General features: G+C 47.8%; 1 protein-coding gene across 1 annotated transcript; it reads left to right on the top strand.

Moving 5' to 3' along the window:
* The first annotated feature begins 8,086 nt into the window (after window positions 1–8,086).
* CLEC3B (C-type lectin domain family 3 member B) lies at window positions 8,087–16,360 on the top strand. The gene is made up of 3 exons (XM_058027367.1): window positions 8,087–8,392; window positions 12,997–13,095; window positions 14,418–16,360. The coding sequence occupies exons 1-3, from the start codon at window positions 8,278–8,280 to the stop codon at window positions 14,816–14,818; spliced, it is 615 nt and encodes a 204-aa protein (XP_057883350.1). The 5' UTR covers window positions 8,087–8,277; the 3' UTR covers window positions 14,819–16,360.
* The last annotated feature ends 1,582 nt before the right edge of the window (window positions 16,361–17,942 follow it).

The following is a 17,942-nucleotide window of genomic DNA, read 5'->3' on the forward strand; positions in this document are numbered from 1 at the left end:
AGAGGATTACAGGTAAGGCATGGATACAAGTTGCATCACCAGGTGTGGATTCCCTCCCTACATCAATTGGATGGCCCAGCAAAGAGTAAGAGGTGTTTATTTGGCTTGATAGGAAGAGACAGCAGATGGAAAAAGTCAAAGGAAGAAGTTGATTTTTAAGAAGCTGATATTTCATCTGTAAGTGTTAAGGATTGTTTTGAACAAACTTTATAGCAGAAATTGCTACAATAATCCAGGAGTTACTTAGCTCTTACTCAAGCAACATTTTCTGAATTTTCTGTTTTAATTTTATAATATCAGATTAAGGATATTCTCTTGACTGTAACATGTTTGGTGGGGAAAAGGGGAGGAAGGGTTTTGCTGAAGGAAAGCTGTAGATAGAGGACAGAACCTATTACAGCTCAAACTAATACTCATGATAAAATTAAAATACATGGAGTGCTTAAGGTTCCCAGATCTCTTCAGTCCTTTTGCTAGAGCTCATACATGTAGTTATTCAAGGTGACTGCAACAGCACTGTGTATTTCTGGTATAACAAGAAGTGTAACAAGCAGACAGATTCTTAAAAAAAAATCCCCCAAAATTTGCCCAAGGTTTGTGTTTCAAAGGGTTGGGATTTTTTCAGTCCCTTAAGTAATGGTTTAGGTAGATTGTAATGTTGCTACACAGTAGTAGAGCCAAGAAGTGACAATGAGTGCACATACTGTCTTTTATCACTTCAGCAGAATTATTTTGTGTGAGGCAAACACTGACCTGACATCAGCTTTACAGTAGCTGTGATCCACTCATTGCCATGCAAAGCTGCTTGTAAAAACATAGAAAGAAAGAAAACTGAAGGGAGAAAAAACCTTTAAAGTACCTTACACTTACCACAGACAGGTTTTTTTATCATTTATTATTTAATATTGCAGAAAATGGTTAATGTAAATGAGACTGCAAGTCTTGAACCTCAGCCATTCTCTGAATGTTTTATTGCAGATTTGTGGTTGGAGACCAAAAAGCTGCCCTGAGTTACACTCGGGGTGAATTTTGTAATATGAATAGTGTATTTCTACACAGCTTTCCAGCTGAAGGATGTCCAAGCATTTTGCAAGTTACATCACTTAAAGATGTTTCTTGTCCCCTCTCCAGATCCTTTTAATTTTAAATATATTTTTATGAGAGCTGGAGGTGGTGGTGGGAAAAGAAACATCGCTGTGTTTCAAGTGTGCGAACTGACGCCTCTGCAGAGGGGAGTACATGTGCACTCCCTCCCCAGTTCTTAATCAGGATGGCCAATATTGAGCCCTCTGAGATCCAGGCTGTGTGCTCAGGAGAGAGACTTGGTGCCAAGCACTTCCTCAGAGCAACCCTGTAAATGAACCTGGTGCCAGTTTCTGCAGTGCCTGCCCTACACATGTGTGTCCTCCCCCTGGTCTTCTGTAGCTGGGTATGCAGGCACAGAGTGAACTGGGGGTCCCAAGGGCTCCAGTTCCTTCTGTGTCACTGCTTCCCATCTGTTGGCATGGAAAAGCAGGGGTGAGGAGAGTGACCCCAGTTCAGATGGGGCCTGCTTCAACCGCTGAGATAAAAATAATGAGCCCAGCCAGAAGCATTACAGGGCTGCTAGTTGGTCTCAGCTGCCCCCAGAGGTTTGCTGCTACCAGCTTGTGTCCCAGATGGGTAAACAAAGCTCTGACAGGGGTAAAAGGTCCTACAGCTCTCCCAGATGATACAGTATTTGCCAAGAAATCTGTGAGACTGTGGTTCTCAGGCATGCTAAGGGCCATTTTCTATTTTCTTAGCTCCCTTTAACCCCTCCCTTCTCTTCCAAACAAAAATAGCAGAATTTTAATAGAGATTTCAACTCAGAATGCTCCTGTTCCCATCTGAGCTGGTGGAAAGTTCCATTTGTTGCTGTGCAGATATTGCCACGTTTTCATTGACTTGAGTCCAGTAGAACTAAGAGGAAACATCTGTGGAGTGGGATAGCTCTGTGTTTGTCCCAGAAATTAATTGCTTCTGCTGGGAGTGTCGAGAGGCTGAAAGCTGTGTACTAGAGATGAGGAGTCTACAAACTCCTGCTAGGCTTCTACTCATGTTGCCTAGAAAGCACACACCTGCAATTTACCTGTTGCACAGGGAGAGCATTCCCCTCAAAGCAGAGGAGGGCCAGGCTGTAGGTCAGTGGACCCAAGCCCAGCAATTCTGTCAGCCTGTGTTTTACAGCTACAGTTCAACACTGTAATTGTGCAGTTTGGGGAGAAGAGGGGAGCTCATTCTGCCCTTTGGAGGCAGTGGGGAGGAGATGGCTGTGCCACCTGCAGTCAGGCTTTAAATGAAGCCCTCCTTCAGCACAGCCTGGTGTAAAGACAAATTGGTGTGAGCCAGAGCTTGCTCTCAGCTCCTGTGAGTGTGCAAGTCTCTCTTCAAGGGATTTGGCACCTTGATTTAACACAGACAATAGGGTGTTTCTGCATTTGTTTTGTAAGCAGCAGTTAACTGAGGCTTACCCACTTCTGCTAGGATTGCCTCCAGCTTTTCTTTTGAACTGCAGCAGATGCCACTGCCGTCCTCAGCAGCAGGGTGTTTGTTCTCCAGCCCTGCTGTGGCACTGGTTTACTTTGCCTGTGGTCAGTGGCTCACAGAGAGTGGAAGAAGCAAAGCTGCGACTGGTGACACTGAGTGCTCCAGTCCTGACCCCAGAGCTTTGTTCTCCCTGTTCCTTTAACACCCTGGAGAAAAATGCAAGAGCAGGTCTGCAGTGGGTACTGAATCTCTTCAGCCATCAGCCTCTCTAATTTCTCACTGCTCCCCTTGTCTCCTAGTGCGCTCCTGCCCCATTGCACTCCCTGCCCATGCAAGGCAGCTTTTCCTTCTAAGGCAAAATGTGGCTGCTCCTGATAGCTGTGCGTCACAGAGGCTTCTTTTCCTTTGTTCTTTTCCATTTTCCTTCTTTTCCTTGCATCTGCATTTCTAGCTATTTTCTTGGAGCTGCATTTCTAGCTATCCAGGAACAAAGATGTTTTTGCTGTTGCTGCAAAACATCATTAGAATCTCAAACATACTGCTAATGACTCCCTGGTGATGGTTTAAACCTCCATTTCATCGACTGGAACACTTTTAATAAAGCTGTGGTTATCTCTCGAGCTCTGTGAACATCTCTGTTGCTATCCTGATCTCAAGATCTGGGTGAGATGAGCAGCACAGGCGTGGCTGAGTTTTCATGTCACAGCACTTGTTGATGAGATTTATTCTCCTTTATTTAGACAGAGATATCATCATAGTTGCTGAAGCCCCTTGGCTTGTACCTTCAGAGGGCTAAGAAGGATTCTCAGGCCCTTTCTGATTTCCTCCACCCAGCTGGCTGTGGCAGGGATCCCTCCCTTCCAGAGGAGCTCTCTCCCTGCCCCTTCTCTCCGTGTTTTGGCAAATGGTAAGTTTGGCTATTTCCACAGCTGGAAACCTATGGGTTGAAAAGTCACGATTTGAGTCCTACCTCTCTTTCGTCCCTCCAGTGAAAGACCAACTTTAACACAATGAGGCTTTTTAAGACCATGGAATGCTTTCTTTCTGCTGTATGATCATGCAAACTTTTCTATAAATTCAAAAAATTAAGGAATTCACAAAGCTAAAGCTGAAATTCTCACATAATCCACAATTCAGCATCCACAGCAATCTAATACTCAAAAGTGAGAACAACATGAAATAAGTCTAAGCTGACAGACCAGCTGTCTACTTGCCTGTCTAAAAATACCATCAAGTTCAGTAGTGACCTCACTTGAACTGATGCTGTGACAGGCAGTGGACCTAGGCAGTTAGGAATTCCTCCAGAGTTTTGGTGTTACATTTAGACACTTCACTACAGTTTTCCTTTGGCTGTTTGGACTTTGGGATCTGGCTGATGGGCAAACACAAAGCAATGAAGACAGACATTACCTCTAGCCTACAGGAGCTACAGTCTCCAAACAAAAGGGAGTGTGAGTCCTTTGGTGCAGCTCCTTTGCAAGCAGAAGGATTTTAAACAGCTGATGCTGCTTGAACTCAAGTGCTCCACATTTGCATCTGGTTTAAAGCCCAAGGATGAAGAATGGATCCTTCTGTGCTGTAGCCCTTGGTGTACGTGGGGTAGGGATGTGAGCCATGCTTGACATGGGATATGATGGGAAGGTTCCCTCCTTAGGCTCAGAGCCAGTTTCCTAAAGTTAATGCTGGGGATAACATTTTGGCAAAATCCTTGGTTTTCCCCATCATTGTCCTTATGAAAACCGCCCTTTCCTGAACTGTTACTGCATTTCTTCTCGATGGGTCTCCAAAACAATGATCCATAGATTTGGCTCTCTCCATTTTAACCTGTTCCCATGTTTTATGCTGGTGGAAATCAGGAACGATGCCAGCACGAGTTCAGGCAGCGGCTAATGAATATCAGAGATTTTCTTGTGCTAGCCCCACTTCCTCACACAGTGTTTGTTACTTTCCACTGCTGTTTCTCTCCTGTTCCTCTTGGACAGTACTGGGGTGCCACTGACACATGGATCCTACCTGTCAGAACCCAGGAAATTCCTCTGGCTGCCCTGGAGGACTGGAGCCCCTGCCCAGGGGGCTCAGAGATCTTGGCATAGAGCCCAAGACCCCTGTGCCTTTGATTTAGCCCTTCAAAAAAACAATTACCAACCTTATATGAAGGATTACAAACCACGAAAGTTTAAGTAAAATGATAGTGAATTTATCACAGGGTAAAAAAAAAAGATTTTTGGGGGTTTTTAGAATGGGGGTTCAGGGGGCAAGATGGAAGAATCTGGGTGTGTCCTGTCTTTCTCCTTCTTCTTGGCCTCCATCTTCTGCTGTGATGGTGGCACTTTTAGATTGGTTTAGAGTAGAAGCTCACTGTCTAACATAGGTGATAGGTGTTGGACAGTAATTGTAAATATTGTACACGTGGTTTTTAGTATGAAAAGACAACACCACCTCTGAGGTGGGTGGAGTGCCTCTGACTGTCTTGCTGAGTGGACCTCGGCTGGACAGGAGAAATAATTTTATAGATAAGATACAATAAACAGCCTTGAGACCGAGAACTGAAGAGCTCTGACTCCTTCTTCGACCGCCAGACTGGGAAAAGAGACTTTCTAACACATCTTGGGGTCACTCTGACCAGCTAGAGTCCCAAGACCTACCCTTGCAGAGTGGGTGTCACCAAATCACAGAACATTCCAAGCTGGAAAGGACCCACAAGGATCATCAAGTCCAGCTTTAAGTGAATGGCATGTACAGGGACTGACAACCCTGGCATTTTTAGCACCAGGCTCTAATGCACTGAGCTGATCTCAAGGAAGCAGAGGTGTGAATCCCAGTGTGCTGCCCCAGCCATGGATCAGGCCCATGCTGCAGGGCCCCAAAAGTTAAAGATGCTTTTGGGCCTCCCCTTTGCGCTCCTGCTGTCAGTGCCGGTGGGGCAGGCAGGAGCCTTCCCAGAGGAGGAGGAGCTTCAGGCAAGGAGCTGGCATCATTCAGCATTGGGGTGGCCTGCCTTTGAACTGGTGACTTAGCCCTGAAAGGCCAACTCTGGTAATTGCTGATCTTGATAATGACCGTGTGAATGCTGTTATCCAGTCCACCCTTGCACTTTCCAGCCATTGTGCAGTGGCGCTGCCTCATTTCTTGGCTTGGCCGTACCTGCTCTTTTCCTTGGAGCCAAAGCAAAACAGCCTCTGATCTTGCTGCCCATTTCCTTGCCTAGCTGGGCACGAAATCACAGGTCTGCATTGCTGCCAGGAGCATCCAGCTTACTTTCGTGGGTTTATTCCAACTACTGTTTTGCTAATGGAAAGCCTTCCAAATTCAGCATCCCAGCCTACTTACTGGGTTTCCCAAAGCCACGTAAACTTTTCTGTCTGCTTCCCTGCGGCCCTGGAATGGTTTCCACAAGCACAGGTTCTTCTGCCCTCTTTTTTCATCTCAAACCAGTTACCTTGCAATTAACAGGAGCTGCTCTCTCTCTAACCAGGAGTCTGGGCTTGAAACCAGGGACCAAAGTGCCTTTGCTGGGAAGTAAAATCTATAATTGCACAGATGTTAAAAGTCATGGACAAAACCTTGGTTTCTTGGCATAATTTTCGTATTTGCTGATGACTTCCAGTTCTATTAGTTCATCTAATAAAAAGGATTACCTCTACTCACTTCCCACATCTCTCTCACATAAGAAGTGTGAATCATCAGGATCTCAAAAGCAAAGGACCATTGAGAGCCCCATTATTTAACTGGAACCTCTGGCTTCAGCAGGAGCTTGGGCAGGGGATGGCTGTTTCCTGAAGCATCCTCATGCTGGATCCAATGCAGCAACACTTCAGCTTGCTCCCATTAGCTGGATGGGCCAGGGTTTATGAGCTTTTGTAATGTCAACGATTTTTATTTTCAGTCTACACAGAACAGAATTGGGGCAAAGCCCCCTGTGGATAGTGTTACAGCTGGAGACAAGTATTTTGAGTCTACTTGTTTTCATTTTTCTCATTTTTCAAGAAAAACATTGGTGGCATCCAGCACAGGACCTGCTGGATGGTGCAGGCAGGGAACTCCTTGGGTGCAGACCTGTTCTTCAGGGACTAATGGACAGACACCCTGCCCTTCTGGTTTCAGATGGGCAACACTCCAGTTGGTCCCAGACTGGAAATCTGAGGTTAGGAATTGCTGTCAGACTCCACTCCACAGCAATCTGTTTCATGGGCAGCAGTAAAGGGAACATTTTGGTTTTTTCTCCAGCTTGGCAGCACATTAATCAAAGCAAAGGCAGGCAAGTGTATCTGTAGCCAAGGAAAACTGGGAGGTACTGAGTTACCTACCAACAGTTTCAAGGAAAGGAAATGTGTGTGTATGTAGGTGTCTGGCATCTCTTGGGCTCCATCCATCCCATTTTGGGATAGTCGAGGCAGGAGAACAGTAAATCCTCAAAATATGTATTTTCCAGTTTAAATCTGAGTGAGGGTTGGTGCACATGGTAAAGAGCAGTGAAAACCAAACTGTTCCTCCCATGCTTCAAAAGCTTGGACTGTTCAGGTAGGACATCAGGGCAGGATTTTTCTTATTCAGCAGAAATGTGAGGCAGGTAACACAGTGATTGCCAAACTAACTCATTGGCAGCTCTTTTTCCAGGTCTGTTTATCTCGGACCTTTTATGCTCCTACAACTCTAGAAGTTCACATTGTGCTGGATGGCATCTTGCCTTAAATTATCAGAAAAGTTTTAAGGTTAATGGCTGATGACGGGAGCACTTTGTTCTCCAAAATGCCCATCTTTCCTCCCTCCACATGAATTTCTTCCACTTGTTCAAACTGCTGCTGTTCCTCCTGTGGGGAAGGACTTACCTGCTTGAGCTGCAGCTGCTGAACAACCACACCACCCAAAAAACCAGGCAGTGATGTTGGTTTAGGCTGCAGAGCTGCTCAGCACAGCCCAGCTGGCCTGAGAAGTCAGGCTGGGGATCTGCAAAGGGGCCTCGAGGAGAATGGCTTTTTGTGGAAACACATGCCCCTGGGTCCCAAATCCCACAGGAGATCCCATGGAGAAGCAATGACAGCAGGATAACCCTACCAAAGCCACAGTGGGACTGCTTTTTAGAGGGGTAAGAGCCACCCTACACTCTGAGCAAGGAACTGGGGTGCTCAGTCCCCCCACCTGCCCCCTCTGCCGCTGTTGGTGCCTGGGCATCCCTTGGGGCGTCCCTGCTGAGGGGCGGGGGACAGGCGGGGACAGGCCGGGGACAGGCGGGGACAGGCCGGGGACAGGCGGGGGACAGGCCGGGGACAGGCCGGGGACAGGCCGGGGACAGGCGGGGACAGGCCGGGGACAGGCCGGGGACAGGCAGGGGACAGGCCGGGGACAGGCTGCCCCTCTCTGCTCCCTCGGCCACCCAAGCGCTGTTGGTGTTTCACACCTGGCCTCGCTGTTGCCATCGCTGACACATGAGATCAAACTCGTGGCGTTGTGCTAAAAGCCACAGGAAATCCTTCCAGCTACACTCCCAGCCTTTCCTCATGTTTAGCTTAGCAGACTGTCGGTACATTCATTCCCATTTTTTGTAGGTTTTTTTGTTTTGTTTGTTGTTTCTTTTTAACAAAAACAAGCGGCGTGCTAAGAGCTGCGGCCCCTCAGGGAGGTCTTGAGCCTTGGCCGGAGCCGCCCGGGGCCGGGAGGCTGCGCTGGCCCGGGCTCAGCGGGAGCTCTCTGGGACAGCCATTCCCGCCTCCCGCCGCTGTCCGGGCGGCTGTGTGAGGGCAGAGCCGCTGCAGCTCCGCTCGCACCGGCATGGCGCTCCGGGCAGCCTGCCTCCTCCTCCTCCTCCTCTGCCTCCTCTCCCTCGCCCAGCTCTCCGAGCAGCAGAACGGCAAAGCCCGGCAGAAACCGGCGGCTTCCAAGAAAGGTAAGGGGCAGCGGCAGCTTCCTTGCGAGGAAGGCTTGCAGGGCTTGGGGGGGGGGGGTGCATCACCCCACTCGTCTGGGCATTTAACAGTGCTTTAGTGAAACTTCACAAAGAAACATCCAAAAACCTAATAAAGCGTCTTTCTCTCTCCCCTTCCTCCGTGGGAATGATTGTGCAGCTCTTCTGTAAAATAGTGAGGGTATTGGACGGTTCTGAAGGGTCCCCACCTTGAATAAATTTGTTGGGACAGCTTAGTCTGAATTTCAGAGGGAACACGTTTTCTGTGTTCCCTCTAAGGTTCATCCCAAGATTTTCCTCTAATAAACTCTCCCTTTCTATAGCCCCCTCACCCTTTCTCATTCATTTTTCAGAAGCAAGTAAGTGGCAGATGACAGACAATTTTGGAGGTAAGAGCAGGCAGAAAATATCCAAGCCATTAAGCATCAGCAGGGTTCTTCATTTAAAACCACTGGCCTCAGGTGTGTTTCACACCGGGCACAAGCTCTGACTGCTCAGGCTTGCACACACAAAGGTGCCTGGGTTTTCTATTCCCTAGTGGGTTTGTCTCTCCTTCCCTTCTCCTGTTTTCCTCCTGTCCCATCCTTGACTCAGTGCACGTTAGGTACGGAAGGCAGGTGAGGTGAGGAAGCAGCGTGTGAGCTTTGCCTGCCTGCCCGCCTGATGTGTGCAGCCGCAGCCGCCTGGGCTTGGACCGCTCCTTCATTTCCTACTTGGAAAGAAGTGGGGAGCAAGGAAGAAGCATCCCTGGAATTCACTTGGCCAGGCTGCTGTCTACACTCACCCAGTGGCTATTTTTGTCAGATTCCATCCTTGAGAAAACTCTGCCTTTTCTCCCATTAGATCTTTCTATGAATTCACAAACTTAGCCGCTTATTCCACATCTTATTCTGCAGGACGTGGAATAACAGAGAAAACAGTCTGGCTGTTTTCTAGAGCAAAAAGTACCCCCTTGAGCTCATATAGGACACATGCATGTATTGCACTTGCTGGAGGTACCAGGAGAGAGACATTTCTTAAAGAAATCCTATTTTTCACTAGGCATCATTGCAACTGCTGTTTCTAATCAATTAGTGACAAAAAGGTGGGGGGAAAAATCTCTTTTTTGACAGGAAAATTTGGCTCTGATTTGAAAACTTTGGAGGGGGAGGTGTCCTGAAAATCAAGCCATTGGGACCAGGTGGTGGCAGGTTTTAGTGAATTTCTTTTCAAAGGAGAGGTCATATTTTCTGTGGAGGAAAGGGAAAAACCCAGCAACTTGGCATTTTTTGATCAGTCCTATCCAGCTCCACAGGGACTCAGCTGCCCTGCCTTTACTGGAAATTTCCAGTACTTCTTGGTTAATATTTTTCAGATTTTTATCAATGCCTGAGGGTAGGAGAAGAGGGAGAAAAGTGCTAAAAATCCCCCATGAAGCTCCTCTTCACCTCTGCATCCAAGCATGCTTGCCCAGCCGCCACAGGGGCCAGGATTCAGCCACTTCTGCTCTGAACAGTGGCAGGATGGCCCCATCTCATCCTCATCCAGGCATCCAGTACCCCCATCCTGGTTCTATCCCTGCACTTTGCCTTGGAGGGTCAGGAATAGCAAAGCCACTGGAGGGTTGGTGGTTTTGGCTGGATTTATTTTTAATCTATGCAACCAAACCACAAATGTTAGAAAAGAAAGCATTGGTTTAAGCCAAGCTTTTTATGTTGGCTTTTTAAAAAAAAAATTCTTTTATTTTTTTTTTTAATTATTGCTTATGTTTGGATCTGCTTCAGAATGAAAAATGATGCTATTTCAACATGAAAAAGCCAAGCCACGGCATTTAGAAAATGCTGAGACAGCACATTCACTTTGCCTGCTGTTGTGTTTTTGCCCCTCAAAGTACTCCCCAGTTACTGTTCCAAATGCAGTAGCTCAGCAAACTCTCCCTGAGCCCCAGTGTCTTGGATACAGGTGGGATTTGTCCTTGACTGGCAGCTCTGGGGGTCTCATCCAAAAGAAGGCCAGGGGAGGGAGGCACTGGCTTCCCTGCCTGGGCAGTGCTGACACCCCGTGGCTGGAGGGGTGCAGACATCAGCCCTGGGGGGCTCCCCTTGGTCACAGATGTGTTGGGGTGCTGGCATCATGGAAGGGAGCATCTTTGCATAGCTCTGACATGTGTTTCTGAGGTAACTGGAGACAGAAGTAAGAGTCTGGATGCTTAATTCAGTAGGTAGGGAGTAATTTGGGCTTCTCGCCTAATGCCACCTACTGCCCAAAATTTCAGTGTATTCTTGTCTGGGTGTTCTTCCCTGCAAATGCCTGTGAACATTTAGACTGCTGTAAATCCAGTGTGGGTGTGTTCAATCTCCTCTTTGATCCAGGGACAGACTGCAATATGGGACCCGACTGTTCCACCTCATACCTTTGAAGAAGTGCTTGGTGTTGGAAGAAATGCTGGTGGCCAGAGAGCTTTGGTGACAGACATTGTGAACCAGAGCAATACTCATTCCTCTGGGGGACAGAAAGCTGTTTGGATCTCCAGGCGAAGCTAAGAAACATGTATAAATATCCAAATTTCATACAGGAGTAGTTAAAACATTAAAATTAGGTACAGAGGGATTTGTTTGTTATTCAGCATACAATTAGAACAGGTGAGAGTTCCCGTTTGTAGCTTTAAATACATTCCTGGCCGGGGTTTCAAGCCAACAGACTATTTTGACCCACAGGTTTGTGAGTCTCCTTTTGATCTTGCCTCTGCCCACACTTAGTCCTGCTGCTCCTGGTCCTGCACAGGAACCCACTCCAGCTCCCACAGGATCATCAGTGTGCCAGCTTCCATCACAGAAAACCCAGACTGTAAACAGGCTTGATCCCAGGCTTCAAGAGGTGAGCCTTGAGGAAATGACAACACTGAGACAAAAACCCATGGCAATAAAATAGACAACAATGCCTGTTGATGAGGCCGTGGTCCATCCTTTATAGCAGAAGGGTGACTCAGCCAGTCCTGGTTCTCTGTGAGATATCCCAGTGAATGCAGTGCTGCAGGAGCATCTTGTGGCCAGGGTTTGGAGATGGGGTACTGAAAAGGGACAGGGCTCTTAGGTAGTTATCAAAGACACGTGTCACCTCTCATGGTGACACGTGTCTCATGGCCTTTGGATGTTACTTAAACCTTAGAACATTTGTCCTGCTGCAAGACAGGCTTGCATGGGGAAAAAACCCCATGATTAATTAGCCATTTCCCACAAAGTGTTTTCATCAAAGGCAGCAAAATAGTATCTAGTGCCTCAGTGTTAAATGAATCCATTAAAGTTAATTGAGCAATGAGTAAAGTAACGTTAATTGAGCAATGAGTAAAGTAAAGTTAATTGAGCAATGAGTAATGCCCTCCTCCTGATGTGTCTGGTTTTCATGTTCATGGCACCATGTAATCTTGGGTTGGTGGTTTTGACCTGCACCCAGGCTGCTTCCCTACTTGCCTGCCTTGTTGTCTCAGCTCCTTGGCCCTCAAGGGAAAATCTTCCTACTGCATTCATGGGCAAACTGTCCCCTTTCCTTTCACCCCAGGAGAGCCACTAGATGCTTTCCACATGAGAACTACTAGATGCACACAAGAGCCTCCATGTCCCATCTCCCACCACCTTCAAGGTGTAAATGGTCCCTTTGCTCCTGTCTGGGAGAAGTCCAAGTACTGATTAATAACTCTTGGACCTGTTGCAGAAGCAGCACACCTAGCAAGGTGTAGGCTTTAAGAGCCAGCTCTCCAACCAAAGAGGTGTCTTCTCACAGCAAGAGAGCAGCTCTGGGCACTGTTTGGGTACCTGCACTGAGGGTGATGAAGGTAGAGATGAGGCAGCTGTGGTGGTCCAAAGGATGGTGTGGTTGGTGGGCAGAGGCTGGTGGCTGGTGGTGCAGAGGCAGATCTGGTGGAGGTAGGACCTGCAGCCCTTCCAGCCCCTTCCTCCTGCTCAGCAAAGTGCTTTCCTACCAACCCACCAGTGACAGCAGACGCGAGGTGGGTGCAGCCAGGAGTGCACACAGAGAACATCATGTGTTAGGATATTTAAGGGAAGCCAGGAGGGTGTGCTGTGACTAAAGAGAGAGAGAGCATGCTTTTGAGGAACCTGAAAAAAAATAAATCCTGTTCATATTAGCTTACAGTTGCCCACAAAACATTTGTGTATGTCAGGACTTCTGTTCAGGCTGGGGTGTCCTCCTGCATTTTGGGAGCTTGACTCCAATGCAGCACATCCCCAATGACTGCCCTTCACAGGGGTAGAGAGACAAGCCTGCACGTTGCAGTGCTTGTGCATGTGACCCTTCCCCAGCACTGCCAGCCCAAAGGGTGACCCCTGCAGCTGGAAGATGCATGGGGTCCACAGTCCCAAAACCTGAACCAGGAAAACAAGGTTGTAATTGATAGTGGAACCAGGCTGACAAGCAAACAGACACTCTGATGGATGTGCACGGGGACACAGATGCTGATTTTGTGGATTCCTTTTGTTTATCCTCCTCTGAGGGCAAAGAAACATGGAGTTTTGATGATAGGAACAGATTTGGTTGCCTCCCCTGGGATACAACCAATATTTGTGCTCTTTCTTTGATTTCTCCAACAGATGGTGTGAGCCTCAAAATGATTGAAGACCTGAAGGCCATGATTGACAACATCTCTCAGGAGGTTGCTCTACTGAAGGAAAAGCAAGCACTCCAGACAGGTAAGGGGCTTGCTGAAGAACAGATGACTTTTACTTTGAGAGAGGAACTGCTCATAAAGTGGCTGCAATTGCTCCACATGTCTCGATGAGAGATGCCCGAGCACCCCACAGCAACAAGCCCACCATGGGGAGGGAGGTTGGGGGATCAAAGCAGAGTGTGGGTCTCTGCAATTGCCCTGGACTGGTGAACCTCCTTGGGCAGTCAATGGCAGGAGCTGTGCAGTGTGGGGCCCCCCTCTTCATGTGCCTCCCATCTGGATATTCCTATGATGCTAACCCAGATGTTTAGGGGATGGGATTTGGATTAGTCTGTGCTTTAACCAAATGCACCTTACTCTTTTGTCAGACCCCAGTGAAATGACAACCTGGTCTCTTCTACACACCATGGCATTGCCCAGGGAAGTGCACTGCAGGGCAGTCCTGCTTCATTGAACATACACAGAGGACAGTCCCAAAATGTCCGTCTTCCAGATGTGCTCCATAGTTTTCTGTGCAAACTCCACTGGTATCAGTAGGAGTAGGATTTGCAAAACATGAAGCAGAAATGAGATGAAAATGCAAATTAAGGAGATTTTTCTCCTTAAAAGAAAAGGAGCACAAGCAAAATCAAGGCTTTAGTTCCAAGCTCACATTCATTGAGAAGTAATTGGTTTGGATATTAATGTGTGGCTCTGATTAGGTATTGTTTGGCTACAGTACCCTAGTACCCTGCACTCTTAAGGTTTAGAGATTAAAGAAAAGCAAAATAAATTGACATCCTGAAAACCAAAATCAGAGGCAAGTAGAAATTTCCTCTGAAGACCTCAAGCTATGCAAGCACAACGCTTCTTATCAAAGCTTATTAAAAAAGACTCTTTTTTTCATCTTGCATAATTAAGGTGATTTAATTGGCATGCAAGCTTTTTCCCAAAACACTCCAACACCCGGCAGTGCCCATGACAAACCATATTTCCAACAAATTCATCACAGAAAGAGTAGCATTGGCTGGGGAAGAACAAGGCCAGGGCAAGGGGCGGGAGGACCATGTTGTGCCTCTGCTCCAGCACCAGCAGAGCCCAGAAGGGTGGCAGGGGCACCCTGAAAATCCATTTCACCCAGTGATTTGCAGAGGGGGAGGGCATGTCTCCATGACTGTGTCCCACCCTGCATAGGAGGAAAAGGGGCCCTTGGAATCGCGTGCTGCCAAGGGTCACTGTGCAACCTAAGAAATTAAATTTGTAATTTGGCTGCTGTGTTTGCTGCTGCCGCCTCTTCCTGGGCACCATTTTTAAACCAAATTCTCCCTCTGTCTTTTTTATTCTGTTGGTGTGGTAACCTCTCAGTCTGCCTGAAAGGCACCAAAATTAATCTGAAATGCTTTCTGGCATTTTCGGAGACCAAGACGTACCACGAGGCCAGCGAGAGCTGCATCTCCCAGGGCGGCACGCTGAGCGCGCCCCAGAGCGGCGAGGAGAACGACGCCCTCTACGAGTACATGCGCAGGAGCATCGGCCCCGAGGCCGAGCTCTGGCTGGGCCTCAACGACATGGCCACGGAGGGCAGGTGGGTCGACATGACGGGCAGCCCCATCCGCTACAAGAACTGGGAGACTGAAATCACCACCCAGCCCGACGGCGGCAAGCTGGAAAACTGCGCGGCTTTGTCGGGGACCGCCAACGGCAAGTGGTTCGACAAGAGGTGCCGAGAGCAGCTGCCCTACGTCTGCCAGTTCATGATCGTGTAGCAGCAGGGCCTCTCCCCTGCCCAGCAGCCCAGAGCCCGCCCTGGGCGGCGGGATGATGGAGCTGTAGCTGTGTGTTCGCCTCTGTGTCCCTCCGCACACCCCCATGCGCGTGTTCACTAGAGTCACCCTTTGCAAAGAGCGTCGCCGCGGCTCGCTGCCGGGTCACAGAGCCCCAGAGCGTTTCCTTTGGCCTCATCCAGCCCTGTTCACAGCTGCACTGCTCTTCCCAAGGCATGATTTATAGATATATATATTTTTACGCAGGGAATTGATTAGGACAGCTCAGTTGTTCCGGCAAAGAACCAGTGCAGCAGTCCAGCCTGGCATACAGCTGCCTCGGCTGCCCAGGGCTGTCACTCTGGAGTGTCCTTTCCCACTTTGCTGAGCTTTCTTGGGACACCAGAATAGGCAGTTTCTGCTTTCTTCACTTGTTTTGCTTCCCCATAAGCCCTGGCTGCAATTTATGAGAGTTCCATGTTCCTCACAGTGTTCCAGTTCAGCCTTGTGAGGATCAAGGTCCTGTCTCAGCAAGCAGAGGGAGCTACTCCTGCTTTGCCTTGAGAGATGCAGTTGGGCTTATTTGGTAGGTTACCAGCTGCTCAGCTAGTCAAATTACATGTATGAATGAATTAGCAAGTTACAGGCATGTTTGATCCTCTTCTCACCAGCCAGAAGCCAGTTCCACTGAGTTCAGTGGGAGAGTAAGACCCACTGCCGGGTCCTTTGAAAAAAAAAATCCCATCAAAAGCTTTATTTGTGCAGCAGTATCAAGGGGAAAGCAGCAAAGATTGGAGAATAGTTAGCCAGCAATATTACTAGAAATAGAAGATGTGTGTATTACATAAATAATACAAATGTAACACTCTTAGGGAGTATGTTGCTATATAAAAATAACTATATATTGAAAACAAGCTCCAGGACAACTCACTCCAGCAGCTTCAGGAATGACCTGACCTGTTCATATGGCGGGAATCCAGATGAACTAGTCCAGTCTTTGCTGGTTCTTGGCAAACATAAATCTGCTGAGCACTGTTTGTGCCCATATAGTCATGCCCAGCTGAAGGTCTGACCTCAGTGATTTTTTACTGAGAAAAGGTTTAAGGTAAAAAAAAAACAAAAAAAAAAAAGCAAAAACAAACCCAAAGCAAAACAAAGCAGAAAAACTCCCCAGCAATGGTGGGAAAGAAGTGCAGGTCACCCTGGCAGCTTAACAGAGCTTTGCTGGCTGTTGGCTAAAAGGTATCAGTGATTCTTTCCAGTCCAGTGCTTGGCAATAACCCCTCCAGTTTGGGTCACAGGCCCTGCACTTCCAGGTTGGAGGTGTCAAGACAGGATCCTGCCCATGGGACAGGTATTCCAGTTTGCTGCTTTGTTTAAAAGCAGCATGATGGTAGGTCTTCCAAGCCATCAAGTCTGAGCCAAGCTGGAATCACACACACACACAAATGCAGAGTGCACGCTTCTGAGCTTGTCACTATTGCCAAACTCTCCGCTGTTCCAATGACTATAAAATAAAAATATCTCTATAGCTTGCTGAAGGAATGGAGTTGTGTCAATGTGATTGGATTGGCTTTCTTCTACTCGTCTTTCTCTTCAGAGCAGGTCCAGGGATATATCTGAAGGCTGGAGATAACAAAGGCAGAGGGGAAAAGCAGGAAGTGAGAGCCTCCCACCCTGTAATACGCTTTATAGGATTCTCCCCCTCCTGCCCCGTTATCATCCCAGTCACATGTCATACACAGGATACAGACAGGGAATCCTTTTATAGGAAAATAGGATTTCCTTCCTTTCCTCCCTTGCTGCTGGGAAATTTCATTCTGAATTACAAGCTAACCTAGCAGGAAGATCCCTCCCTCAGCCCTGTTCGGCAGCATGAGTGGTGCTGGGGGAGATGGTACCTCAGCTCCCAGCATGGAGCCAGTCCTTCCCAGGCTGCCTCCCACCTCCTCCACAATGATCACTTCTCCAGCATCCCATGTAGGAGAGAAGACCATCCATGTAGAAGACAGTGCCTCACACCAGTCTGTGGAGTTTCAACTGCTGCAGGAGTGCATGTGAAGTTAGGTCTCTTTTGCACAGCCCTTCAGTGAGCTTTACTTTGGACCCTACTCCTGGTGTTTTCCAAGACTCTCTGCTGTAGGTCATGATTACCCCCTACAAGCCAGCTTGTCTCAATATAAACCCTCTAGTTCCTTTGGCAGATGTTCCCTCCATCATCCTCATGTTTTCAGATACACATGAAGGCAAAGCAGCAATGCTGGAAGCGTTGCTGGCTTTAATCCTGACTGGTCATAAACCACAAGGTCTTAAAACACAAATGTGTGGTCAGAGAAATAAACTGAGGGCTTTTATGGAAAGAGGAACAATGTGAAAGCCATGGACCCTGCAATGCTGAGCTTCAGGGAAGTTGTGGGTACTGGAGCTGGACCATCTTGGTATGGAGTGTGAATCTGAAAAACAGCCATGGAGATGTATGCCAAAGGATATTCCCAGAGAGGACGTGAAGAAGTCAATCTGTCAAATCTAGAAAATAACAAGTCGCTCTCGGCAGATTTCTTGCTTGTATCTCTCTTGCTCTCTATTTTCACAAAGCTGAACTCCTGCCAGCACTATTCCTCAAAGATGTTTTGCCCTTCTGAAGCTGGGAGGAGCACAGGGAAGGGTGGCTTTGCCCCTGCTATACTTGTTGGATCTAGGATGACAAAACTGACCTTGTAGTTTCAGTGCTACATTTGTAAGTTTCCTGTTATTCTTACAATCTTCTTACTGTACAATATGAACTACAAATTTTCTTTGAAAAGCCAGAGGACAAACTTTAGAAGATTCCTCATCCTTGCTTACCACAGCAATGTTATTTTCTGTGTCCAGCCCTGTATTTTGTGGTCACAGGGAATGCCAGGATGGAGGGATTGAATGGGGGACAGCCACTGGCTGCCTCTGTAGGGAGACTGTCCTGAGCACATGTGGTCCCTCTGCTGGGGGCCAGAACAAGCATCACTTTCTGGATCTTCCAATAAATCCTTTGGCACTCAAGCCAGAGTGGAACATCTGCTGTCCATGAAGTGTGGTCCCAACCAAAGGCATGCAGACTAATGGAAAGAAACCTCAGCTCTTCCCCGAGGAA

This window comes from Melospiza georgiana, chromosome 1 (genome assembly GCF_028018845.1).
Source record: "Melospiza georgiana isolate bMelGeo1 chromosome 1, bMelGeo1.pri, whole genome shotgun sequence".
NCBI classification, from domain to species: domain Eukaryota; kingdom Metazoa; phylum Chordata; class Aves; order Passeriformes; family Passerellidae; genus Melospiza; species Melospiza georgiana.